General features: G+C 47.1%; 2 protein-coding genes across 3 annotated transcripts in view; both read right to left on the reverse strand.

The window, feature by feature from the left end:
* Nucleotides 1-23,556, reverse strand: UBA7 (ubiquitin like modifier activating enzyme 7). Its single transcript, XM_063113395.1, has 25 exons — nt 23,509-23,556; nt 8,574-8,677; nt 8,322-8,490; nt 8,118-8,252; nt 7,895-8,001; nt 7,487-7,577; nt 7,252-7,384; nt 6,956-7,053; nt 6,717-6,863; nt 6,166-6,348; nt 5,885-5,992; nt 5,649-5,729; nt 5,407-5,562; nt 5,155-5,320; nt 4,876-5,075; nt 4,713-4,777; nt 4,438-4,621; nt 4,290-4,364; nt 3,856-4,039; nt 3,264-3,346; nt 2,896-2,988; nt 2,612-2,803; nt 783-875; nt 607-707; nt 1-180 (listed from the first exon to the last, which is right to left on the reverse strand). Exons 1-25 carry the CDS (start codon nt 23,554-23,556, stop codon nt 51-53), a joined length of 3,126 nt encoding a protein of 1,041 aa, XP_062969465.1. The 3' UTR covers nt 1-50.
* The window catches only part of TRAIP (TRAF interacting protein), a 23,361-nt gene continuing 19,421 nt past the window's right edge, over nt 21,857-25,796 (reverse strand). The window contains exons 12-16 of one of the 2 annotated variants that reach the window (XM_063114885.1): nt 24,545-24,593; nt 24,127-24,276; nt 23,965-24,015; nt 23,630-23,757; nt 21,857-21,912 (exon numbers count right to left, since the gene is read on the reverse strand). In XM_063114885.1, the coding sequence (XP_062970955.1) occupies nt 23,638-23,757; nt 23,965-24,015; nt 24,127-24,276; nt 24,545-24,593 (370 nt within the window). In that variant the 3' untranslated portion in view covers nt 21,857-21,912; nt 23,630-23,637. Of the gene's footprint in view, nt 21,913-23,226; nt 23,758-23,964; nt 24,016-24,126; nt 24,277-24,544; nt 24,594-25,796 lie in introns of those variants that run through there. The other variant, XM_063114884.1, reaches the window with a different exon arrangement.

A 25,796-nucleotide genomic window follows, 5' to 3' on the forward strand; every position in this document is an offset into this window, starting at 1 on the left:
AGCTCAAGATGCAGGGTTCAGTAGAGCCAGGTGCTGGGACGACTGTCTTGTCACAGCTCATAGTGCAGAGGTGGGAAGGCAGTGTCCTCCTTCTCACCCTCACAGCTCAGCTCCAGTACCAGCACCCGCAGCCCAGGCTCAGGCACCCGGCCTGTCACCTGCTGAACCAGTTCTGTCACCCTGTCGGTGGGGGAAAGTTAGGAGAGATTGGGTAGGGGAGCAGTGGCAGGCAGAGGGCAACCTGGCATGGACTAAAGGATGCTGATGGGCCATCAGGAGCCCAAGCTAGGAGCAAGAGCAGCTCAAGACAGGAAACATCTGAAACTATTTTAGTAGCAGCTAGTGGGATGGGCAGGAGGCAGGAAGCCATGGGTCCCTTGGGAGTGGGCTATGAAAGGGGGGCTGCATGGTGTGTGGGGGAGCCAGTGGGGCTGGCTAAGCAGGAAGCTCCTAAAGGCCCTTTCCCCACCCCCAGCCCATTTGCTGGCTCCATTTGGTAAAAGAATGCTTCAGGAAGGTGTGAAGGGCCCAGAATGGGGTTGAGAAGAGAAAAGGCTGTGTGTCCCCTATCCCCAACCTCCAGGGACGAGCTAGATGTGGGCTCACCTGAGGGGCAGGTGCTGGGCCTGCCTTTCAGGTGACCATCCTGCTGAATAGAGCAGGGCTGGGCCATGCAGCAGCATCCTCACCCTCAACCCATATTGCTCCTAGAGAGAGACAGTTCAGATGCCAGCTGCGCCAGGCTGGGCTGGGTCTGGGGGCAGGGTAGGGACAGAACACACCTGGAGATGGGCCAGCAGTGACTCCAGGGTCCTCTCAGGCTGCCCAGCGTGCACCTTCAGGCGGTCCCAACAGGTCCACTTCAGGTGATGAAACTGGGGGTTAGGGGGATGGGGAGGAGTGAGAGATTGCTCACACATACCTCCCCATCCCAGTTACTAGCAGCCTTTCCTAGGGAAGGAGCTGGACTAGAGGCAGGAAGCAGGAGTCAGGAGGGTGGGGGGTGGAAGGTGGGATGTGGGCCCAGAGTCTCAGCCCCCTCCCTGCCCATGCTGGGGCCAGCACAGGAAATGGGGCTATGGGGCCCATACAGGGAAACAGACAATCCGTCACACAGGCCAGTTGTGTTGGGGGGGTGGGGGGAAGAGGGGGTGGTGCTTCCTGAGGAAGCTGGAGCAGGACTGCTGCAGTCTCTGATAAAGCTACTTGTTCCTCAAATGCAAGGCTGGAAGCTAGATGGGGGGAGCACATCCTGTCCCTCTGTCCTGCACCACCATGGCCTTGGACTATTCATGGGTGCACAGGGGCAAAGGACATGGTGACCACCAGAGCCCCACAGGCCCAGAGACCCCAGCAGAGATACAGTCCATAGAGGCTGCCTCTTCTTGTCTCCTCTTCTCTATTCCAAGAGTCCTAGGGTTCTGGGGCCTAGAGCTCAGGAAGAAAGGGCAGCTGGCAGCCAGAGGCCAGGACGAGGGGGCCTTGCCAGCCCACCAGAAAACACACTGAGGGGGCCGGCCCCTTGGCTGGTAGTGCCGAGGCCGTGGGTTCGGATCCTATATAGGGGTGGCCGGTGCATTCACTGGCTGAGCGTGGTGCAGACCACACTGTGCCGAGGGTGGTGATGATCCTCTTACCGGTCAAAAAAAGAAAAGAAAACACACTGGGGTCAAGCTGAGATTAGGCTAGAGGCGACATGGGTGTTCTTCCCTCTCCCTCTCCACTCTAGGGACAAAGGCAGCCTGTGTGCTGGTTAGAGGTTGGATGACTCACAAAGGGGCTCTGTGTGCTGTGTCTGAGGGACCCCAGAGATGTTCAGAAAAAGCCCAGTGCTGGCCTATGACTTCTGTCCCCTCCCTTGGTGAGAACATTCCCTCCAGCCTCTCTTCTCTGACCCGAGGAAATGCCAACTCCTGCAGAGTCTGGGCACATGGCTGGAGGCATTCACAGCCCTGCATTCACAAGAACACCTGCATGTGTACCCACAAGCACATCCATGCACACCCACATCGAGGAAAAGCCCTGCACTCACATCTGGTACACAGATGTACAAGTTTGCTCCCTCCAGGTCCACATGCCAGGGATGCCCAGACCCCCGGTGCATTCACACCTGTGACATGAATGCACACACCCTCCCCTGCAGGGCTGCTGACCCCACACCCTTGATGGTGAGCCTGGTGCTCTTTAACTCAGCTTGGAGGCTGCAGGCAGTGTGGGGGGGAGGGGGAGTGGCATTCCATGCAGGGGGAAGCTAGACTTTTTGTGGGGCTACGGCCCTAGTTCTTCCCTCCCCCCACCTCTCCCTCAGGGGTACTCCTGAGAAGGAAGGGGCTGTGGGGGATGTCTGGCTCCACTAATGAGTTAAAGCTGCAGCTACCCCAGACCCTGGGTTGTGAAGGGTTGGGGGGTGGGGATGGCTGATGGCTGCTTCCTGTGTCTGACAGGTCCCAGCCTGGCTTCATAGAAGGAAGGAGGCTGGAGGGAGTATTGAGAACTCCCCCACAGTCTGGGTTCCAGTGAGAGTCCACAACTAGAGTGGGACCTGTTTGACTGGGTAGGTGCAGGGAAAATCCAAGCCTAGTGGGGGTAGGGTGGGGCATAATGGGCTCACCGTTTGGATGTCTGGGGCAAAAGGCACCCAGCGGCTGAGGAGGTTTGCAGCCAGGTTCAGATAGCTGTGGCGAAAGTCACTCAGGGCCCGTGGCCCGTCCACCACCTTATACAGCTCTAGACCCAACAGGCCTGCCACTGCCGCTGTTGTGGTGGCAATGGCTGGAATAATCTGGCCCACGATTTGCTTGCTCTGCCGAGGATAGGAGATTTGGTCTGGGCCCAAGGTGTAGGGCTAGGGTTTGGCCCCCACCTTCAGGCCTAAGACCCAAGGGGCAGGGTTACCTGGGCATGGGTGACTGATGGGATCCCATAGTTCTGAGATCGTAGGCTAGCTGCTGCAGCCACAAAGTCCATATGGAAGTTGTAGTTGTCATCCTGTGAGGCTCAAGTCACAGTAATATTAACACTGCAGCAGTGGCCCTCATCATAGGCAACTGTGTGCCACTGCACAGGTCTTCACACAATTCTGCAGGGTGGGTGCTCAACATCTCCCCATTTATCAGATCATGAGGCTAAGGCTCAGGGAGAGTGAGCTGCTCCCACGACCCAGCTGGCAGAATTCAGGCCAAGGGGCTCCAAAGCTACCCTCTATCCTGACCTTCCCCCACAACCTCCCCAGCCTGACTCCTCGCTCCCACTTGGGCTCCCACCTTCTCAAACACAAGAGGCTTCAGGGGACGGCCAATGCTCCAGACTTCCAGGGCTTTGTGAAGTGCCTTCAACTTCTCAGTGTCTGTCAGGGGAAGCGGGTATTGGGACAATTCTAAGCCCCTGTCTTCTGCACTCTTCTGGAGCCTGGTGCCTATTCTTGGTCTCTGCCAAGCCTATCACTTACTGCTCCTTGGTCAAATCAAGGAGTCCCCTTGATTAATGCTGGAATCTCCTCCCTAGCAGTCCCAGTCTTTGTGTGTGTGTGTGTGTGTGTGTGTGTGTGTGTGTGTGTGTGTACATGCATGCCTGTATGACTCTGCTGTAGCTAGGCACTCCTCAAGGCCCAGTAGATTTTATTTTATTTTTTTGTTGTTGAGGATCTTCCAAGAGAACTGGGATATGGGATAGGCAGCAGGGAGAGGGCCTACTGAGGGACCAGAGGGATAGGCCTAAACCTAGAGAGAAGCAAGGCCAGAGGGCCTGACAGGTAGTGAGATGGCTGTAGGTCCCCCAGCCCTTCTTCTGCAGCACAGGCTGAGGACAAGATCAGGCTTTGAGTGGTAGCATGGGGGCTAGGACCAGGGGTCTTACCAAACTCAGCAGAAGCAGAAGCCAGCTCTAGGTTCTGAGCAAATATAGGGGCCAAGTTCTGGGAGTCAGGCTGTAGCAGCAACTTCAGGAGTTCCCTGAGTGCAGTCCGGTCCTTTGAACCAGGCAGCCCATGCATCTGGGCATACAGGTTAGCAGCCGCCAGCACATAGAGGAGATGTGTGTCCTACAGCCAGACCGAAAGCAGGGGTGGATGCATGGTTGTAAGTGAGCATGTTTGGGTGCATGGGGTGGGGGGTGCACTTCCCATTTGTGGACCTGTTTGAATGCCTGCCTCTACCTCACGTGTAGACACCCTCATGTGCTCAAACATGGCTCTCTCTCTCAGCATCTGTGCATCTCTGCAGGATGCAGAGGTGCCTACCTCTGCTCTGAGGGGCCACATCTCCTTGGGGCTCCCAGGGGACACCACTCACTTGACTGGGGTCAAATTCCAGGGGCTGGGGACACTGTTTGGGACCCGACCAGAAGGGAGTTCCATCCTCAAGAACCTAGGGAAATAGAGGGTGCTGGGCTCAGTCTGGTTCCCCTGAGCCTTCAGCCTCCCAACCCCTATCTACCCACTTTATCAGGTGGGAAGTGCCTCAGCAGCTGTATGATGCCATAATGGAAGCATCGTTGCCAGTGGCCAAGGGCCCACACCACACAGTCTTGCCAGGTCTGTGGGCGCACTCTCAGGACGCCCAGCACCGGCTGCAGTAAGGTCAGTATCTGTGGCCCATCCATGTCTGCCAGGGAAGTGCGGGCCCTATGGAGCGAGAAGAAAGTTTGAGGCTGAGCCCTGCTGACTCTGGTGGTTGGAGCCCTGGGCTCCCATTCACCTCTGTTGGTGGCCTTACTGTTGGTAGCGGTTGATGGTTTGTGCAGACAGTCTGAAGAGTCCCTCAAACTCATCTCGAGCCCACTGTAGGAGAGGGAGGAACAATGAGGTGTCAGGTGGGGAACAGGTCTGTAGCTGAGAGCTGAGTTGGGTTGGGTAGGGATCTCCAGGGTGCTTCCCACCTGCAGGGTGTGCTTGACTGTGCTGGGGAAGTGCCGCACTGTGCAGAGAGGGGCATCCTCAGATGCTGCAGCTGAGGCAGGAGCTCTATAGGGCTCAGTCACATGTGGCATGAACACTGAAGCACTGCCCTTGATGCCTTTTGTGCCTGCCTCCAGCAGTGGCTTCAGATAGTGGGTGCAGCGAGCAGCCACATAGCGCCCTGGCAAGGGGGCAAAGGGTCAGAAGTGGGACTGGCAAAGGCTTGGACAAGGGGCTGAGCTCCAAGGCCGAGCACTCACGGGCCTGGAAACTGTCCAGTGCAGCAGCGACACCATCCAAATGGGAGAAGAAGTTGTCCCCATAGATGTGCTCTGTGCTGGGATCCAGTGGGTGGGTGAGCGGGGTCACCTGTAAGTCTGGGTTCAGAGCCTGAGCAGCTTTTGCAGCCACTTCTGCCTTGGGTTTCTGAGAAGGCAGAAAGATGTTGGGTGAGGGGGCATTATAGAAAGACAGTCTGGGACACTGGGCTGCGTGGAGGGGCCAGCACTCACACCAATATCCTGGGGCCTGAAGAGGAACTGACGGCTGAGGTTGGAGCGCTCTATGTGGTCCATGTCAGCAACAGTCACACCCCCGCTGCCCCCGGCCCCCAGGCCCACTAGGGCAAAGCATTTGAGCAGCTCACAGCCGATGGCACCAGCACCCACCTGCTGGCAGGAGCAGTCTTAGCCAGAGGGCCTTTGGGAGGGTCAGGCCCTCCTAAAGGCACTCCCAACCTCACCCCACAGCTCACCAGGAGGTAGTGCTGGAGGCTCACTTTCTCCTGAAAACGAGCCCCAAACACTGCAATTTGCCCATCGTAGCGGCAGCCCCTCTAGGGAACACAGACGAGTCAGTGATGGCTGCTGGCCTGTGCTGCATCTCCTTCTTACACTGAGTTTTCTGAATCAAGATCTTGGTACCATCCCTCATGTTTCTCCCCTATCCCTGATTTTGGACAAGGCTTGCACCCCCACCCCAGGCTCTCACCGGGGTGCAGTCCTCAGGATTGGGAAGAAGCTCCCTGTCTTCTGGAAGACAGTCAAGTGCATCAAAGTACAGCCACTGGTCTAGGGGCATAAACTTCCTGGAGATTGCCTAGGGGAAAGCACTTTAGTCTTGGGACTCTTTCCACTTCTTAACTGCTTAAAGTCCCAGCTGGAGGCTGCACCCAGCTTGGTGAAGCCTCTAGCATGTTGGATCTGGTGCTGGGTGCTCACTGGCACACACATAACTTCTGCATCTTCCAGCCCCCCCCAACCTGTACCCACCTTCAACACTTCCTGGGCTGTCACTGCACCCAGCATGGCTGCCATGGGGCTCAAGACACCAGCACTGCTCAGGGCGATTTTCCGTACAAGGGCATCATCCAGTGACCCTTCCAATGGTTCTTCTTCTGTACCCTTCAGTGGTTCCAGGGCCTGTGCCAGGCCTACCACGGTTTCTGCATCAACCTATGGGGTGGGACTCCATGGGCATAGCAGCCCCAGCCTGAGCTCTACCCCCAGCTCAAATCCTTCAGTGTCCCTGTTGCTAGCGTGTACAGCACCACCAGAGGATGCCCAGCACCAGACAGCAGCCCTGGAGGCTTCACAATCTGGGTGCAACTTTCAGCTTGGATCCAAGGGGTTAGGATGTAGCAGGGATGCCCAGGCTATGTGCCTGGTACTTCCATGGACTCAGCCTCTAGGCTAGAGACAGTGTTTTTCATCCTATCTCCTCTGGGATTCAGACTTGGATCTGTGAATGGTCATTTTTGCCTCCTGGCAGGTGAGATCCCAGTAAGACAGAGGCTGGGAGTGGGGGTAACAGGGCCACTCACAGCATTCCAGGGCTGGGGCGGCCGGCCATTGAGGTGCTGGAACTTGTGCAGTGCACGAAAGGCCTGATGCAGGCAGCGGGCACGATGAACTTCCTGGAGACTCTGGGCTACCACACGGGGCTGGAACAGGGCTCTGTCCAGGGGTTCCTGCAGAGGCACTTGGCTCAGGGTCAGGTCCTGAACACTGTGGGCCCCTTGACATGCCCAAGCTCCCCCACCTCAGAAGTACTTGCACTCACGTGTCTCACAGTTTGGGGTCTCTTGACTTCAATGACAGCTCCACCACGCAAGTAATGGGAGAAAGTTGTTGTGTCCCCGATTGTCAAGGACCTGTCTTCTGGGGGAGATCCAGCCTAGTCAGTAAGACTCCTGAAACTGTGTAGTTCCCACACTCCATCCTGTCTTACATCTGTGTCCCAGACCTTGCTGTACCCTGAGGAATGTGGAGGGAGAACCTATCCCCAAGGACCAGGCTATGCTCACCCCCAATGGCAGCTTGAGCACTGAGCTTGGAGTTGGAGTGGGCTTGGCTTACCCTGCACACAGATGGGCCGGGGAGCACAGCCATTGAGCTCAACCATGCCTTCAATGCCTGAGAAAGTCACCAAGTCCCCATCATGGAAGAAGTGGGTATCAGCCTCTTTCAGAGTGAGAATGCCAGGGGAGCCCTGGGTAGGAGGTGACTGCTCAGGGCTGCCTGTAGCTGTCTTCCATAGGCCCTGGCAGCCCCTCCCTGGTCAGTAGGTGAATGCCCACACCTCAGCACCTACCTGAGAGATGTGCTGGATGGCAGCTGTCAGGGGTTCTTCTTCTGTGGGGTCCTGCACAGTGAAGTCCTCACCAAAGTCACAGAACAATTGCCTGAGGTGACAAGTGCACTGAGGTGGTTCACTGGCTATGGTTAAGGGTAGGGGATGCAAGGGCAGGCCCAAAGGGCCAGAAATGGGAAAGAAATGCTGGGAGAGGACTGGGAACTAGAGTTTGAGGGGGTTACTGGAGCAGTCTAGAGGCTGGGGTGGAGGAACCAGAGGGGTAGGACTGGGAACCAGAATTGGGGGGAAGGCAAGAACAGGCCTGAGGCTGAGTAGAGGGGCACTGGAACAAGCCTGGAGCTGGGGACAGCACCGGGACTACTTGCTGCCTGTGATGGAGTAAGCTGGGCAGGCAGTCTCACTCACCCCACAAGGCCCCGGGTGTCAGCCACCAGAAAGCAGATTCCATGCTCATGGCATAAGGTGCCCACCTTCAGCTGCTCTTCTAGCTCTGAGGTAGTCAGCACCACGACCTGGATGGACAACATGATCAGCAGGGCCAGAACCACTGCCCAGCCTTTCCTGCTATTGAGGGCTGGAGGAGGGGACTGGGCTGGCCCAGAAAGTGGGGCTGGGGGGGGGGGGTTACCTGGAAGTCCAGCAGCAGGTCCTCAGTGATGTCACCTTTGTGGATGAAGACGTGGACATCCCTGTTGAGCTGAGACAAGTGCTCTTGAGAGGCATCAGCCCTACTCCTTTCCAAATCCTGCTCTGAGAGGAAAAACTAGGGAGAGATCTCTAGGGTCCTGCCCCCACCCTGGTCTGGGAGCCCATAGCCCCGTAGGACACTTACCTGGGCAGCCAGGTCGGACCAGCAGGTGGGGTGGGGATCATGCAGAGTGAGGCTGCCCACACCCATCAGGACCAAGTTCTTGGCCACCTCAGCCCCCAGACCCTGAAGGCCTGACAGCAGCACCTTGGCCTCCTGAATCCTCTGCATGGCAGGTAAGCCCAGCACATACCTGTGGATGGGAAATAGGAAGGCAGGCAGTTGGGGATCAGAGGTCTGAAGGCCACTGCACTCCCACCCCACCTCAGGACTCACATCTGCCTTGAGTAGAGCTCCTCATCCAGCAACTTGGTGGTTTCCAGGACATCCATCTTCAGGCCTGGGGCTGGACGTAGGCTGCAGGGCTCACAGAAGGGTCTCTGTGTGGGAGGAAGTGATGGAAGGGGCCTGTGCCCCACTGTAGCTAGTGTAAACAGGTACCAAGGCCAAGGGAGTGAAGGTCACTGCTCACAGCTTTCTTCCTAGCTCCTCTGTCGTTTCGGGGAAAACAAAAGTGAAAGTTAAATTAGACTCAGAGCCAACTCCTGGTTCTGCTTTCAGACCAGGACAGATGCCAGCCCTAGATTGGCCAATCAGCATCTATTGTCAGGGATGAGTCCTAGGATTCCAAGAGGGTGGTCAATTTCTGAGTGCCAGACCTGAGGGTGGTAGGCATAGGGCAGCCATAATCGCATGTGTCCTTATTTTTCTCTTAAATTTTTATTTTGAAATAATTATAGACTCACAAGAAGTTGCAAAAATAATACTGAGAGGTGCTGTGTGGTCTTCACAGGTGTGTCCTTTTGCCTTCTTAGGGACTTGGGGCCAGTTCTCTGGAGGATGGATCACAGTCCCCCATAAAACTCCAAAATAGCTAAACCAAGTACTGTTGTAAGTTCTTTTTTTAATGTAAGTGAAATTAATATAACATAAAATTAACCATTTAAAAATAAAATTTAAGTGGCATTTAGTGAATTCACATGTTGTACAACTATCACCTCTCTCTCTAGTTTCAAAATTTTTCACCGCCCCATAAGAACGCCCTAAACGTGTTAAGTAATTACCACCCATTCCCCATCCCCAGTGTGATCTGCTGGCAAACACCCATATGCTTTCTTTCTAGGGATCTGCCTATTTTGGATATTTCACGTAAAAAGAATTACATAAAATGCGACCTGTTGTGACACTTTCTTTCACTTAATGTTATGTTTTTGAGGTTCATCCAAGTTTTAGCCTGTATCAGTATTTAATTCCTTTTTATGGCTGAATAATATTCCAATCGCCCAGAAAAGACGCACCAGAGAGTCCTTTTCTACCACAGCAATGCTTCTGCTCATTCCTTTCATAAAATGAGGGCAATTTTCTGTGAGTTTCGATGGGAAATTATTAGGAATCCCACTTACAGTCCTGATTTGGCTCCTTCTGACTTCTTTTCATTTCCTAATCTTAAAAAGTCTTTAAAGCGCACCCATTTTTCTTCAATTACTAATGTAAAAAGGACTGCATTGACATAGTTAAATTCCCAGGACCCTCAGTTACTTAGGGATGGGCTAAATGGCTGGTATCTGTTTACAAGTGTCTTGAACTTATGGAACTTATGCTGAGAAATAAAGTTCATATTTCTTATATTTTAATTCCATTTTTCCATGAACTTTTTGTATTCACTCCTCTTCAATTTTTGTTTGTTTGGTTGGTTGGTTTTTTTTGTTGGCTGGTATAGAGATCAAACCTTGGACCTTGGTTATTAGCACCACACTCTAACCAACTTAGCTAACCAGCCAGTATTCCATTTTTTGGAAAAATTTGAGAAAGATTGGTGTTAATTATTTTCTAATAATGAATAATTAAAGAATCACCAATGAAGCCATGTGGTTCTGGACTTTCCTTTTTTGGGAGATTTTTGATTACTTATTTAATACCTTTACTAGTTATAGGCCTATTCAGATTTTCTATTTCTTCTTGAGTCAGTTTTGTTAGCATTTGGGTTTTTAGGAATTTGTGTATTTCAATTAGGTTATCTAATTTGTTGGCATACAATTGTTCATCATATTCTCTGTAATCTTTTTATTCCTATATAAAATTGATAGTAATGTTTCACCTTCATTTCATTTGATAATTTGGGTCTTCTCTCTTTTTTTCTTTATTTTTTGATGGCTGGTCAGTATGGGGATCTGAACACTTGACCTTGGTGTTACAACACCATGCTAGAACCAACTGAGCTAACCAACTAGCACATTACTTTCTTTTTTAAAAAATTTAATTTAATTTTTAAAATTTATTGAAACATAATTGATTGTAGATATTTATGGAGTACAGCATTCAATATAAATACCTGTGTACAATATGTGATGCTCAAATCAGGATAATTAGTATATTCAAAATTACACAATGTAATCATTTTTTGTGTCTCTTTACCATTTTCTCACTAACCTCCCTCACCTTCCCCATTTCCCACCTCTGGTGGCCTCAGTTCTGTTCTTTCCTTTTGAAAGTTGAACCAATTATTGTGGTTGTTGTATCTCTCTTTCGTTTCTTTTTTGTTTAAATTTATTTGGCTTTTTTTTTTTTTTTTTTTAGCTCCCACTTATGAGCGAGGACATGTAGTATTTCTCTTTCTGTGCCTGGCTTATTTCACATAACATAATTTTCTCTAAGTTCATCCATGTTGATGTGAATGGTAGAATTTTGCTCTTTTTTATGGCAGAGTAGTATTCCATTGTGTATATATACCACATTTTCCTTCTCCAGTTGTCAGTCAATGGACATTTAGGTTGGTTCCAATTCCTGGCTACTATAAATAGAGCTGTGATAAACATGGGAGTGTGGGTATCCCTTTGACATGATGATTTCCATTCCTTTGAGTATATACACAGATGTGGGATTGCCGGATCATATGGCAGTTCTATCTGTAGTTGTTTGAGCAATCTCCATACTGTTTCCATAATGGCTGCAATAATTTACAGACCCACCAACAGTGTAGAAGGGTTTCGCTTTCTCCACATCCTTGCCAGCATTTGCTATTCTCTGTCATTTTGGTAGTGGCAAGTCTAACTGGGGTAAGATGGTGGTTTTGATTTGCATTTCCCTGATGCTTAGTGATGTTGAGCATTTTTTCATATGTCTGTTGGCCACTTGTATATCTTCTTTTGAGAAATACCTGTTCAGCTCCTTTGCCCATTTTTAAATTGGGTTACTTGCTTTTTCACTGTTAGGTTGTTTGAGTTCCTCATATATTCTGCATGTTAATCCCTTGTCGGATGTATAGTTTGCAAATATTTTCTCCCATTCTGTAGGTTGTCTTTTCACTCTGTTAATTGTTTCTTTTGCTGTGCAGAAGCTTTTTAGTTTGATATAGTCCCAATTGTTTATTTTTTCTTTTATTGCTTGTGCTTTTTTCATAAAGTCTTTGCCCAGTCCTACTTCCTGAAGTGTTTCCCCTATTTTTTCTTTTAGGAGTTTTATAGTTTTGGGTCTTATATATGTCTTTAATCCATTTTGAGTTGATTTTGATATATGGCAAGAGGTACGGGTCTAGTTTCATTCTTCTACTTATGGACATCCTGTTTTCCCAGCGCCATTTATAGAAGAGGAAGTCCTTTCCCCAATGTATGTTCTTGGTGCCTTTGTCAAAGATCAGTTTGCTGTAAGTATGTGGGTTGATTTGGGGGTTCTCTATTATGTTGCATTGGTCCAAGTGTCTGTTTTTATGCCAGTACTATGCTGTTTTGGGTTACTATAGCTTTGTGTATAATTTGAAGTCAGATAATGTTATACCTCCAGCTTTATTCATTTAGTTTTTGCTCAGGATTGTTTTGGATATTCTGGGTCTTTTGTTGTTCAACATGAATGTTAGGACCGTTTTTTCTATTTCTGTGAAGAATGTCATTGGTATTTTGATGGGGATTGCATTGAATCTGTAGATTGCTTTGTAGTATGGACATTTTCACAATGTTAATTCTACCAATCCAGGAGCATAGAATATCTTTCCATCTTTTTGTATCCTCTTTAATTTCTTTCAGCAGTGATTTGTAGCTCTCATTGTAGGGATCTTTCACCTCCTTGGTTAAATTTATTCCTAGGTGTTTTTTTGTTGTTGTTGTTGTTTTTGGTAACTATTGTAAATAAGCTGCTTTCTTGATTTCTTTTTCTGCTAGTTTATTATTGGACTATAAAAATGCTACTCATTTTTGCATATTGATTTTGTATCTTGCAACTTTACTGAAGTTGTTTATCAGCTCTAAGAGTTTTCTGTGGAGTCTTTAGGTTTTTCTATATATAGGATCATGTCATCTGCAAACAAGGACAGTTTGACTTTGTCTTTTCCAATCTGGATGCCCTTTATTTCTTTCTCTTGTTTGATTGCTCTGGCTAGTACTTCCAATATTATATTATATAGAGTGGTGAGAGTGAGCATCCTTGTCTTGTTCCTGTTCTTAAGGGAAAAGCCCATTCAGGATGACATTGGTGGTGGGTTTGTGATATATGGCCTTTATTGTGTTGAGATACTTTCCTTCTATACCTAATTTGCTGATGGCCTTTATCATGAAGGGATGTTAAATTTTGTCAAATATTTTTTCTATATCTATTGAAATAACCACACACTTTTTGTCCTTGATTTTGTTGATGTGGTGTATCACATTTATTTACTTACATATGTTGAACTATCCTTGCGTCCCTGGGATGAATCCCACTTGATCATGGTGTATAATTTTTTTGATATGTTTCTGTATTCTGTTTGCTGACATTTTGTTGAGGATTTTTGCATCTATGCTTATCAGAGATTTTGGCCTGTAGTTTTCTTTTTTGTAGTATCCTTGTCTGGTTTTGTTATCATGGTAATGCTGGCCCCATTGAATGAGTTTGGGAGAAAGGTCTCTGTTTCAATATTTTGGAATAGTTTGAAGGATAATTGGTATTAATTACTCCTTAAAGGTTTGGTAGAATTCAGCAGTAAAGTCATCCAGTCCTGAGATTTTCTTTGTTGGGAGACTGCTGATTACTGCTTCAATCTCCAATCTGGTCTGTTCAGGTTTTCTATGCCTTCTTGGTTCAGTCTTAGTAGTTTTTACGTGTCCAGAAATGTATTCATTTTCTCTAGGTTTTCAAATTTGTCAGTGTATAGTTGTTTATAATAGGTCTGATGATTCTTTGTTATTTCTGTGGTATTGGTTGTAATGTTTCCTTTTTCATTTCTGATATTTGATATTTGGGTCTTCTATCTTCTTTTTTTAGTTAGCCTAGCTAATGGTTTGTCTATTTTGTTTATCTTCTCAAAAAAAAAAAAACTTTTTGTTTCATTGATCTTTTGTATTATTTTTGGGGACTTTATTTCATTTAGCTCTGCTCTGATCTTAGTTATTTCTTTCCATCTACTAATTTGGGGATTGGATTGTTCTTGTTTTTCTAGTTCTTTGAGGTGTAGTGTTAGGTTTTTTATTTGAAATATTTCTATTCTTTTGATGTAAGCATTTATTGCAATAAACTTCCCTCTTAGTGCTGCTTTTGCAGTATCCCACAGGTTTTGGTATGATGTGTTTTTATTTTCATTAGATTCAAGAAAAAAAATAAATTGATTAATTGATTATTATTATTATTATTTTACATTCTAAGATGTTGCAGAGCAGTGGGAGGGGAAGGGAGATAGGGGGATGGTGGTAGGGGTGGGGGTGGGGCTGGCTTACAGCCAGCTTCTTCGCTGGCCTGGTTGCAGAAATTCTTTCTTCTGCTTGCTCTAAGCAGCTGCTTAAGCTCTTGGTTGTGTTTTTTATTTGTTGAATGAATCCTTCAGTTCCAGGAGTTCTGCTACATTATTTTTTAAGGTATTAATTTCTGTAAATTTCCTCCTTCATATCCTGGATACTTTTTCTCATTTTGTTATGTCATCTAACTTTTTGCATTGCTGAGTCTTTTTGCATTTTATTGAGTTTCCTTAAGACTGTTGCTTGCAATTCTTTTTCAGTATTTCAAGGGTTTCCTGCTCTATGGGGTCTGGTACTTGAGAATTATTGTATTCCTTTGGTGGTATCATATTTTCTTATTTTTTCATATTTCTAATATCTCTACATTGATGTCTGGTCATCTGGTAGAGCAGTGGCTTCTGTTACTCTGGAGTGGGTTGTGAGGAGAGAAACTTCCTCCTGTTGATGTGTTTTATATTGACCTTTGAGTAGGGTGTTTCAGTATTGTTTCCAGGTAGACACAGCAGTGTAGTGTCTGTGTGGGTACTTCAGCCATATTCATGTGCTGCAGTTGCATGTGAGTGCCTCCATGCTGTAGGCACTGGGGCACTTAGTGATTCCTTGCTGAGGTTAGAGGTTAGTGACACTGTTGGTACACTCAGGACTTGAGTGAGCTCTTGAGTTGTCGGAAGAAGTGCCTGGGTGCCCTGGCACTCTTAGCTGGGGTGGGTGACCCTGGGCAGACTTTTTGGCACCTTGGCTAGTGTCCCATGACTCTTATGGGTACACTGGAGTATACTGGAACTCCTCAATTTGAATGGGTGACCCTTGACAGGTTTCTCTTTCCTCTTTCCTACAGGCAGAGGCTTTGGGAGGTCCTTGCTTCTCCCAGTTGGGGGATGGATTGTTGGTGATTGGGAATTTTCTTTCTTACTCTATTTGGGTGTACTGGGTTTCTGTACTCTTGGGGGGTTCCATGTATGTCTTCCCCTGGATCAAGGCAGTCACATGGGCTATGCATGTACCTTCCACCTCCAGGTCTACTACTGAGAGTGGCAGCAAAATTCTCCCCATGGGTTAGGTCAATGGGCTGTAGGTCTCCTCTCACTCACTTCTTTCCCTGGGCTCTGCTGGTGACTTTCCTTCTGTTGATGCAGTTGAGTGGTTGGTGGGCCACCTGTACAGCGGTGCTGGCTGCTACTGTAGTGGTGAGCCAACCTTGTGGCACCAGTGGCTGTGGTGGACCATTTGTGTGGCCAGGACTTCTTTCTTTCACTAAAGTAAAAGGATGCACTTCCAATTTTTAAGAACCACGCTTATGACTTGGCTGTGGCTGGCTAGGTAGCCGGCATTGGGAAGTCTGCAAAAGGATTATGCTCATGTTTCTTTCAGCTGGTGTCTTTCGCTTTCAGCTCACAGTGCCAAGATTCTTTTGAGATTTCCTTCTGATGATGGCTTCCAGATAAACTCTGTCAGCAGCAGCGGCCAAATCCTGCACCAACTCCTAACAGTGGCTGTGGAGGAAACTCCCAGGCAGAGAGGTGTACTCTCAACTTACTCTGCGCCAGCTGCTTTCCTGGCAGTGGCATATCCGGGGACCTGAGGCATGAGGTAGCAGTGGCACTCACTTGGGGCTTGAGGCCAGGTCTTGGGCAGCCTTGAATGGCTCCACTGTGGATCACTGGGTGCCGCATCCACCCTCCAGTCTGGAGCTCCTGAGATGTCAGTAGCAGCTCCCCTTTTTTCTCTTATCAATACCTCTAAAAGTTTGTCAATTCTGTTGATCTTTTCAAAGAACTGGTTTTCAAAGAACCAGTTTTTGGTTTTGTTGGTTTTCTCTACTGTTTTTCTATTCTCTGTTTTATCTCCACTCTAATCTTTTATTATTTTCTAACTTCTGTTAGCTTTGGGTTTAGTTTGCTATTCTTTTTCTAGTTTTTGTTTGTTTGTTTGTTTTTTGTTTTTAAGGTGTACAGTCAGTACAGTCAGGTTATTGATTTTAGATCTTTTTTTTTTTTTTTTTTGGCAGCTGGCCAGTACAGGGCTCTGAACCCTTGCTCATGGTGTTACTGACACCATGCTCTAACTAAGTGAGCCAACTGGCCAGCCTTTCTTCTTTTTTAATGTAGGGGGTTTTGTTTGTTTGTTTGTTTTTTAAAGATGATAGATGAGGGGATCTTAACCCTTGACTTGGTGTTGTCAGCACCACGCTCTCCCAAGTGAGCCAACCAGCCATCTCTCTATAGGGATCCAAACCCATGACCTTGGTGTTATCAGCACCACATTCTCCCAAGTGAGCCACCGGCTGGCCCTTAATGTAGGTTTTTATAGCTATTAAGTTTCCCTCTCAGCACATCTTTTGCTGCATTTGCTAATCTTTGGTGTATTGTGTTTTTATTTTCATTTATCTGAAAGTATTTTCTAATTTCCTTTGTGCTTTCTTCTTTGACCCATTGTTGCTTAAGGATGCATTGTTTGAAAGTTATGTCAAGGAAGATGGGGGAGTAGAAAGCTCCAGAAATCCATCCCTCCACTGAAACAAATGAGCTGGCTGAAACTCTGAAACAAAACTTGAGAAATCTGGAGTCTAGTAGGACACTTTCAGCATCCAGGGGAGAACTTGATAAAGAGGCTGATAAATTTCAGTAAATTTTCACTTTTCTCTTAGCAGCTGCTACTCCCAGTCCCATGGCAGGCAGTCATGTGAATGCAGAGTTCCTATGTACCTCCTCCTTCCTCCTTCCCACATGTAGTTTCCCCTGTTGAAGGACACTTGGTTGTTACCAAGTTTGGCAATCATGAATAAAGCTGCAACAAATATTCATGTACAGAGTTTTGTATGAACATGAGTTTTTTTTTTTTTTTTTTTTTTTTTTTTTTTTTCGTGACCGGCACTCAGCCAGTGAGTGCACCAGTCATTCCTATATAGGATCCGAACCCGCGGCCGGAGCGTCGCCGCGCTCCCAGCGCAGCACTCTACCGAGTGCGCCACGGGCTCGGCCCTGAACATGAGTTTTTAAAAATTCACTTGGTTAAATACCTAGGAGCACAACTGCTTGGTTATAAGATTATGTTTAGCTTCTGGAGAGCTGAACACGTGGAGGGGCCAGGACAGTGGTAGGCCCGGGGAGAACATGGAAGTTCCGTGCCCCTTCTCCCATATTTCACCCTATGCATCTCTTCATCTGTTATTCTTAATTGTAAGTGGGTAAACGTCAGGTAAGTGGGCTGGAAAGAATGTTATTTGCTCAGGAGTACACACCTAGCATATGCCCAGAACTCAGAATCAGGTGTTTTGTGTTTTGAAAGGCTGAAGTCCAGAGCCATATACACAAGAGCCTATTACATATTCTCAATTGGATGTCCCATGGGAACATCATGTCCGTCCCCACTCCTGAATGACATCCTCCTGCTCTTCTATTCCCAAATTAAATAAATGAGTAGTTGTTTTACAGCTATATCATAACTGGATGATTAGAAAGACATCAGTATCAAGAAACAAAGAAGGTTGGTCCAGAAGAAAGCATCGTGGAGGCCAACGGATCCATCTTACTCTTGTTCAGCATTCCTGGAGGTGGTTGTAATGCCAGATTCTGTAATTTGGGGATTGGATTTGATCCCACTTGGTGCCACATGATATGGATGAATGGCCGTAACAGGTACCCCTGTAGGAGACAGAACAGAAGCATACCCTCTTCCCCACACTAATAACTCAATAGGACCCAACCATTGTGGCCCTTGTAAGGGATGTCAATACAAAACCAAAGGTTTAGGCCTTTCATTAGGGGGAGTAAAGTATCAATCCACTGCTGTCAAATATTGTGAATTACAATTCAAAAAATTTAAGGTATGTAATGCTCTCATTAATTGTTCTTGCAGTGTGAAATTTCCCTCCCTATTCCTCCTTTTTTGTTTATGTGGTTATAAGGGATTCCCATGACATGTTTAACATTCCATACATCACAAAACATTTGAAAAGCTTTAGAGGTGCATTATCCATTATCAGTTTTAATTTGTGTTGGAACTCCCATAGTGGCACTGGAAGAAAAAAGATGTTTTTGTGTATGTTTTATAGTTCCTCCTGTTTGTGCAGTGGCATGAATAAATCCTGAGAAAGTGTTTATAAAAAAAATAATAATAAAATGAGATTATGTTTAGTTTTATAAGAAACCACCAAAGTGTCTTCCAAAATGGCTATATCATTTTACATTTCCACCAGCAATAAATGAGAGTTTCTGTTGTTCCACATCTTTGCTAGCATTTGGTATTGTCAGTGTTTTGGATTTTAGCCATTCTAAAAGGTATGTAGTAATATCTTACTTTTTTTTTTTTTTTTTAAAGATGACCGGTAAGGGGATCTTAACTCTTGACTTGCTGTTATCAGCACCATGCTCTCCCAAGTGAACTAACTGGCCATCCCTATATCTTACAGTTTTAATTTGCAATGCTCTGATGACATATGATGTTAAACATCTTTTCAGATGCTTATTTGTCATCTGTATATCTTCTTTGGTGAGGTGTGTGTTCAGATCTTTTGCTCATTTTTAAAATTGGGTTGTTTGTCTTCTTATTGTTGAATTTTAAGGGCTCTTATACATTTTGAATACTAGTCCTTCACCAGATTATGTGTTTTGCAGATTTTCTCCCAAACTGTGGTGTCTTTTCATTCTCTTAACAATGTCTTTCACAGAGCATAAGTTTTAAATTTTAATGAAGCCCAACTTATCAAATTCTTTCTCCCATGGATCATGCTTTTGATGTTGTATCTAAAAAGTCATCACCAAACCCAGGGTCACCTAAATTGTCCTCTGTTATCTTCTAGGAGTTTTTTTTTTTTTTTTAAGAAAATGAAACTTTATTAACATTATTTTTTACATTCTACGATGTTGTTGCAGAGCAATTGGGAGGGAGGAGGAGAGTGGAAAGAGGAAGGAAATGGGATGGAAGAAGACGGTAGGAGGAGGGGTGGGATTGAGGCCTGTGTCACCACCTTCACTCCCATAGGGGAGACTGGGGGGCTTCCAGCAGTGGCTTGGTCATTGCTGGGCTGGGTGCAGATGTCAGGAGGTGTGTGGAAAAGCTCTCGTCCCCCGCTGTCCCAGTTTGGGAACGCAGGGCCCTTCTTGCTGCAGCTTGGTGGTCGCCACTGGGATGGCTATGGGGGGGCATGGCCGAGGCCCTCATCCCCCACCCTTGGGATTGGTTGCGGGTGTTGGGGGGGGCATTGCTGAGGCCCCCAGCCCTCCCCCATTTCTGGCTTGTTATCCCAGGGGACTTCCAGTTCTTCTATGTGTTATAGGTGTTCTTTGGTGAAATGAGACCTTTACTAGTTAATATGAAACTGTCTCTGGTTGTGGGTACTTTGTTTTTTCTTTCAGTTCTGTGTTGCATTATTTGCTGTTCCCACCATTTAAACTCTGTACTGGAATTAATTTGTTGTCCTTTGCTTACTTCCAAAATGGGGGAACTTCCTGTGGGGACCAGTACTTGAGCTGTGTGGTTGAGCTAGATCGCTGCTTTGCTGCTGATTCCCTAGGGAAGGTTTTTTTTTGTGCAGCTCGTTTTAATGGTTGACTTTATAGGTACTTCTGGCTCTCAAGAGATCCGAAACTCTAGTCTGGACCTCAGTCTTTTCATCAAACTGCACCCCATGCAATTCTATATTCCTGAGCAGTCTCCTGTGAGTGGTCCTTCGCTGATAGGGGTGCAGATCAGCTGTCCTTGCTGTGCCCATGTTCTCCTGGTGGGCCCGTCTCCCCCACCATCCGTGCTCCAGACACTTCCCATGTGATGGGCTGTGCACCGGTCCCCTGCGCTAACTCGCCAGCCTCTGAGTAGCTCTTTTTCTTCAGTTGTTGTGGCCCCTCACTCCTATGTGAGTCCATGGGAACACTATTAGTGGTCTTGCTGGCCTGGGGATCACCAAGGCCCTCTTCTCCTCTGCTGCCTCCATGCAACTTCATCCAGATGGCACAGCTGTAGATTTTGCTGGCTTCTGCTCTGTGCACTCAGCAGCTCCAGGCTGGAGGCAGCAGGGGCTCAAAATGGTCTGAGCAGTTTTTTCTTTCTCTCATCGTGGCTTCTCCCACTTTCACACACTCTGTAGGTCTCTCCTACTCTTCTCCTGAGCTCTAACAGCCCCAGCTTGGCTGTCGTTGCTTTTTTATAGTTGTAAATTGGTTGACTTGTGGGAAAGAGTGACTCTGGGGACCTTCTATTCTGCCATCTTGACCGGAAGTCCCCTCTTCTACGAGTTTTATAGTTGTGTTTTACATTTAGGTCTATGATCCATTTTGAGTTAATTTTTTGTGAAAGGTCTAAGATATGCCTGGATTTTTTTTTCCATGTTGATGTCCAGTTTTCCAGCACCATTTGTTGAAAAGATTATCTTTTCTCCATTGAATTGCCCTTGCTTCTTTGTCAAAGATCAGTTGACTGTATTTGTGTGAGTCTATTTCTGGGCTCTATTCTGTTGCATTGATCTACTTGTCTATTTTTGTCAACCAAACTGTAGCTTTATAGTAAGTCTTGAAGTTGGGTAGTGCCAGTCCTTTGACTTTGTTCTTCTATCTTGTGTTGGCTATTCTCGGCCTTTTACTTTTCTGTATAAACTTTAGAATCAGTTTGTTCATATCCACAAAATAACTTTTTACTGGTAGTGTTTAATCTACAAATGAAGTTGGGAAGAACCGACATCTTGACAATATCATCTTATACGTGTAGATGAAACATCTCTCCATTTATCTAGATCTTTGATTTTTTAATCTGCATTTTAGTGTTTTTCTCACATAGATCTTGTAGTTTTGTTAGATTTATACCTAAATATTTCTTTTCTTTTTTTGGTGCTAATGTAAATGGTATTGTTTTTAATTTCAAATTCCAGTTGTTCATTGCTGGTATATAAGAAAGCAATTTGCTTTTTGTGACTCTAATGAATTTTCCATCTCAGGTTTTGTACTTTTCAGCTTTAGAGTTTGTCAGGGATAGTTTCTTTTTTTTTTTTTTTTTTCAGCAGCTGGCCGGTACAAGGATGGAGGGATAGTTTCTGTCAATTTTTCTTTCCTGTGAAAGGGCCACTTTCTTGTTTCTTCATATGCTTTACAATTTTTTGTTAAGAACTGAGTATTCTGAGTATTATATTGTGGTAACTCTGGAAATCTTATTCTCCCACTTCTCAGGGATTGCTAAATCTTGCTTGTTGAGGGCTGTGGCTATCCATTTGTGATTTTTCCAAACTATTTTTGCAAAGTGTGTGTTCCTTGTTGTGTGTGGTCATTGAAGTTTCTGTTATCTCTGCAGTCAGCTCGTGACTTGAAAAAGACCTTCTGTCTAAAAAAATTTAAGACGCATCAGCCCTTTAAATCTTCTGATAAATGCTGCCACTGTGGGGGTGGGGGTAGGGGCAGTAATTGCATCCAAAAGGGCTGAAGCCAAAGAAAGCATCTTAGGGTACTTCCAGACCCACCAAAGTGCAATCCCAAATTTCTGGAGGGCAAGGTCCCCACTACCTGCCCTGGCACCAGTCAGTTGCTTCTAGAACTGGGGCCATCCCCACAACCATGGTGGGACTGAGGAATGGGGGTGGGTGGGGTGGAACTGCTTGACTCATACTACTCTCTCACCAAATAGCAGCCTCTCCCTTTAACCAGCACCCCTGCTCGTTATTCAATGTCTAATCAGGTTCCAGAATTCTGAAATATCTCATTATAATCACTGCTCTTTCCAGCTCAATGATTGCTTTGATTGAGGGACTGACCCCTAGAGCTTCTGACTCCACCATTATGCATGACTTCACACCATACTATTTTGATTACTATAGTTTTATAGTAAGTTTTTAACTTGGGAAGAACTTTCTCTTTCATTTTTTAAAAAAATTGTTTTCGTTATTCAGGGTCTCTTGTAATTCCATATGAACTTGAGGATCAGTTTTTCCATTTCTGAAAAAAAAAAAAAACCCATTGGAATTTTGATAGGTATTGTACTGAATTTATAGAATTGCTTTGGGGAGTGTTGTCATCTTAACAATAATAAGCCTCCTAATTCATAAACACAGGATGTCTTCCAATGTATTTAGGTCTATAAGTTCTTTTTGTGGTAATCATCACCCTATCTATTTCCAAAAGTTTTTCATCACCCTAAAAAGAAACTATATGACCATTAAGCAATAACTCCCCATTTTCCCCTCCCTGTAGCCCCTGGTAACCTCTATTCTACTTGTCTCTATGAACTTGCCCATTCTAGGTACCTCATATAAGTAGAATCATACAATAGTTGTCCTTTTCTGTCTGGCTTATTTCACTAGACTATTGTTAACCTATAAGCTGAGTCATTAGACCCCACAACTAGGAGGTCAGTGCTATTGTCCCCACTTTACAGATAAAAGCAGCTGAGGTAAGAAAGGCTAAATAATTTACCTAAGATGACTGGTAAGGAGGAGCAACCAGCCCCATACACTCTTAACCTGATGCTGCATTTCCCCTTACTAAACCTCCTTGGTTCAAGTCAGCCCCAGAGGGTCCAACACCCATAACCAAGAGCATCACACCCTTCCCATGAAGCCCTGTGCTAATTCAGATTTGCTGGAGAGGAGTGGAGCACCCTCAGCCTGAAGCACTCAATCCCTATGCCTCTCACTTAAGTGCCAGGCCCATGCTTGGCCCAGGGGAAACAGGTAAACTCCCATCCAATAGTGGGAGAGGAAAGTTTAGGGAGCTCCACTTAGGCTAGGGGTCAGGAAGGAAAGTACTCTAGGAAAAAGTGCCCTTGGAGCCAAGACCCAAAGGCAAGCAATTTGGCTGGCAGAGTTTAGAGGTTGGGAGGAAGTGGGGGAGTGGTCACTGGTTATTTGTTGTGCTTGCTGTCAGTTCCCTGTATAGACAGATCTTGGTTTATCCATTCACTTTCCTGCTTATGGCTTTTGGGCTGTGTCCAAGTTAGAGACTGGACAAAGCTGCAGAAATCTCATTCTTGCTGGAGTCTCTCTGTGCCCTATGAGAGGGCACATACCTAGGATGGAACTGCTCGGTCTGAGTCTAGGTGATTTTCTTGCATTAGAAAGTCATGCCAGTTTTCCAAAGTGTTGGTGCAAATTTACACTCCCAGAGCCAGGAAGAAGAGATTCTATATTTTTTATTATTTTATTTTATTATTTATTATTATTTAAATTATTTATTTTATTATTTCTTTATTTTACAAATCTTCTCCCGTTCACTCTCCACCACCATTCCCCACTCTGCTTGGCCCAGGCCATGACTAGCAGCAAACCAGAGGCAGGTAGTAGCTCAGTTGAAGGCTTCCTGAGAAGCCTCAAGCACTTTGTTCATATAGTCAACAAGTAACCCTGGTCTCCAGGACCAGAAGGAGCCCGGCCACATCTGATCATGGCCATAAATAGGTGCCTGGGACAATGAACAGGCCCTGTTGACAGGAATGATGAGCTGGTCATGGAGCTCCCAAAGGTAGACCTAATGTGGCAGGAATGGGGCAGGGTGAGAGCAGGAAGAGCAGTCTCTGGGCAACACTCTCACTCTCACCTGCTTGTCTGCCCTTGCTCTCAGGGCTGGTTCTGGAAGAGGGGCCATCCCCCGAAAACCCCATGCCTGGACAGTTCTTGGCCTACAAGTAGGCATGTATCTGGCCACTACTCAGACTCACTGTTCTCACTAGCACAGGAAGGTGTCCAGCTTGGCCTGGGAAGGAGGGTGCACTGTCCTCACTCCCACTCTCTGCTTAGCCTTGGCCTTAGGCTTAACAGGCAGTGGGCGGATCATGGCCGTGTCAGTCTGCAGGAGATGTCAAGGAAAACGTCTGGAGAGGTCACTGGAATGCAGGGCAGGAAAGGCTCAGACCTGGGGGTGGACAACCCTGCTACACTGAGCAAAGTCTAGCTCTGCACACCTGAGGCTGCAGGCACTGGCAGACTGGGTTCTGGTGGGGCATGATGTGTGCTCCACAGCTCAGCTCAGCCCACCACCACATAAAAAGGATACAGGTTGGATAAATTTTGTCCGGCCTCCGAGCCCATCAAAGCCTGTCCTTACCTAGGGCAGAAGGAAGAGATAAGCAGGCCAGGCTAATGGGCTAAAGGGCTGGCCAGCCAAACCCACTCCTGAAAGGACTGGTAACTGCCACTTCTGGGATGCCATACTCACCACATCTGTGCTGTGACAAGACTCTGCCCTGGCCATCCTGGGCTGTTTCCGGCCCAGGATGGCATTCCGGAAGAAGACAGGGAAGGCATCATCCAGTTCTTCGTCTGACTCTCCTGCATAGCGCTGGCCATCCAGTGATAGGTGAGACTCCTGCAGAGGAGACCCAGGGCCAGACTGATGAGCCAGATGGCAGCAAAAGAGGGAGAGTAGTGGTGGTGGAACAAGATCAAGATCTCTGATGCTTCACCAAGAGGCAGGAAGAAAAATGAATAGGGTCCCAAGGTTGGCTCCAAAGCACCTCAGTCCTGGGAAAGGAGTGAGAGGGCTCTGGCAAGACCCTACCCTCCCAGAAGTCCAGCTTTATGCTCAGTCCTGGCAAGGGCTGGGTAGTGACTACCTGACCTTTGTAAAGCCTTACCTTTCTGGGATCTCTGGGCATCTTCTTGGGGATGTCCCGAACGGCAGAGCTATAAGAAGAGGCAAGTAAGAAAGACATGAGGGGCAGGTGAGCCAGGCTCAGCACATGACCCTTGGGAACCACTGCATGGCATGGCTACTGTCATGGCTGTGTTCTGGGCAAGGTGCCTCAGTGATCCCCACCCCAAGTGTAGATCTGTGAACAGCTGGACAGCCACAGCCAACAGGGTGGTAGACACAGGGAAGACTGGACCACATCCCAACCTTGTAGCGTCCACTCAAGGCTAAATTCCAATGCTTCCCCAAGTCCCTGGGCAGCTCACCATGTCCCAGGCTCTACATGGGGCTAGGAAGCTCAACTGATGCACCACCCACAGGAGGAAAGCCAGTCATGTGCTGATACAAGCAGAAGGCATCTAATGAGCTTAGGCCTAGTCCTGTTGGCCCAGAGAGGGGTCACTACCTCCAAAACACGCTCAGTAAGTTAGCTTTTCAGTAAGATCCTCAGTAAAGTAGCCCATAAAATACTCTCAGAACACAGGGCCAGGTCATCTCCCTAAATCTGTGCAGGAAGAGTCTGGGGCAGGATAGAACATGGCCCTAGGCCCAGGCCTCCCACTCCCAGCCCTAGAGCTCAATACTGTTTTTCCATCAAATTCCTGGGTACCCAAGCAGCTGGATACCCTCTCCTGGTGTTTTCCCAGAGAGATGAGAGGATGGTGATCTAAGGCTGACCCTGTGGCTTCTCAAGCCATGAGGACAGGGGCGGGATCGGGGCCTGCCTACTCTGGATTCCTCCACTCCTGCCTGGGGTGAAGCCACATGGGAAGACTCAGCTTGCTGCCAGTCTGGCTCTGGGGAGACTGAGCTAATACTCTAGGGGCTCCCTCACTCCCCCCACAGTCTTGAAGATGATGGAAATGTCTCTAAAAGACCTTGTAGCCTTAAGATCCCAGATGCCCATCTTCAACCTTTATGCTGAAGAGAAGGCAACAGGAGGAAGCCAGAGTATGAAGCAGGCACTGATAAGCTCCCTGACTGCAGCCCACATGCCCTAGGTTTCTTTCTATTGCTACCAGACCTGGTCCTTTACAGCATGAGTGCCTATGCCACTGAGGTTAGGGAGGGGTGAATAGCCCAGCTGGTTTGCCCTCTTCTTAGGCCTCTTCCACGTCCACTACTTAACATCTCAATTTCTTTCTCTCATGCCCAAAGTCTTTAAGAGGAAACTTGCTTAGCCCCTGACTGCCCCT

Source organism: Cynocephalus volans, chromosome 11, assembly GCF_027409185.1.
Source record: "Cynocephalus volans isolate mCynVol1 chromosome 11, mCynVol1.pri, whole genome shotgun sequence".
Classification (NCBI taxonomy): Eukaryota; Metazoa; Chordata; class Mammalia; order Dermoptera; family Cynocephalidae; genus Cynocephalus; species Cynocephalus volans.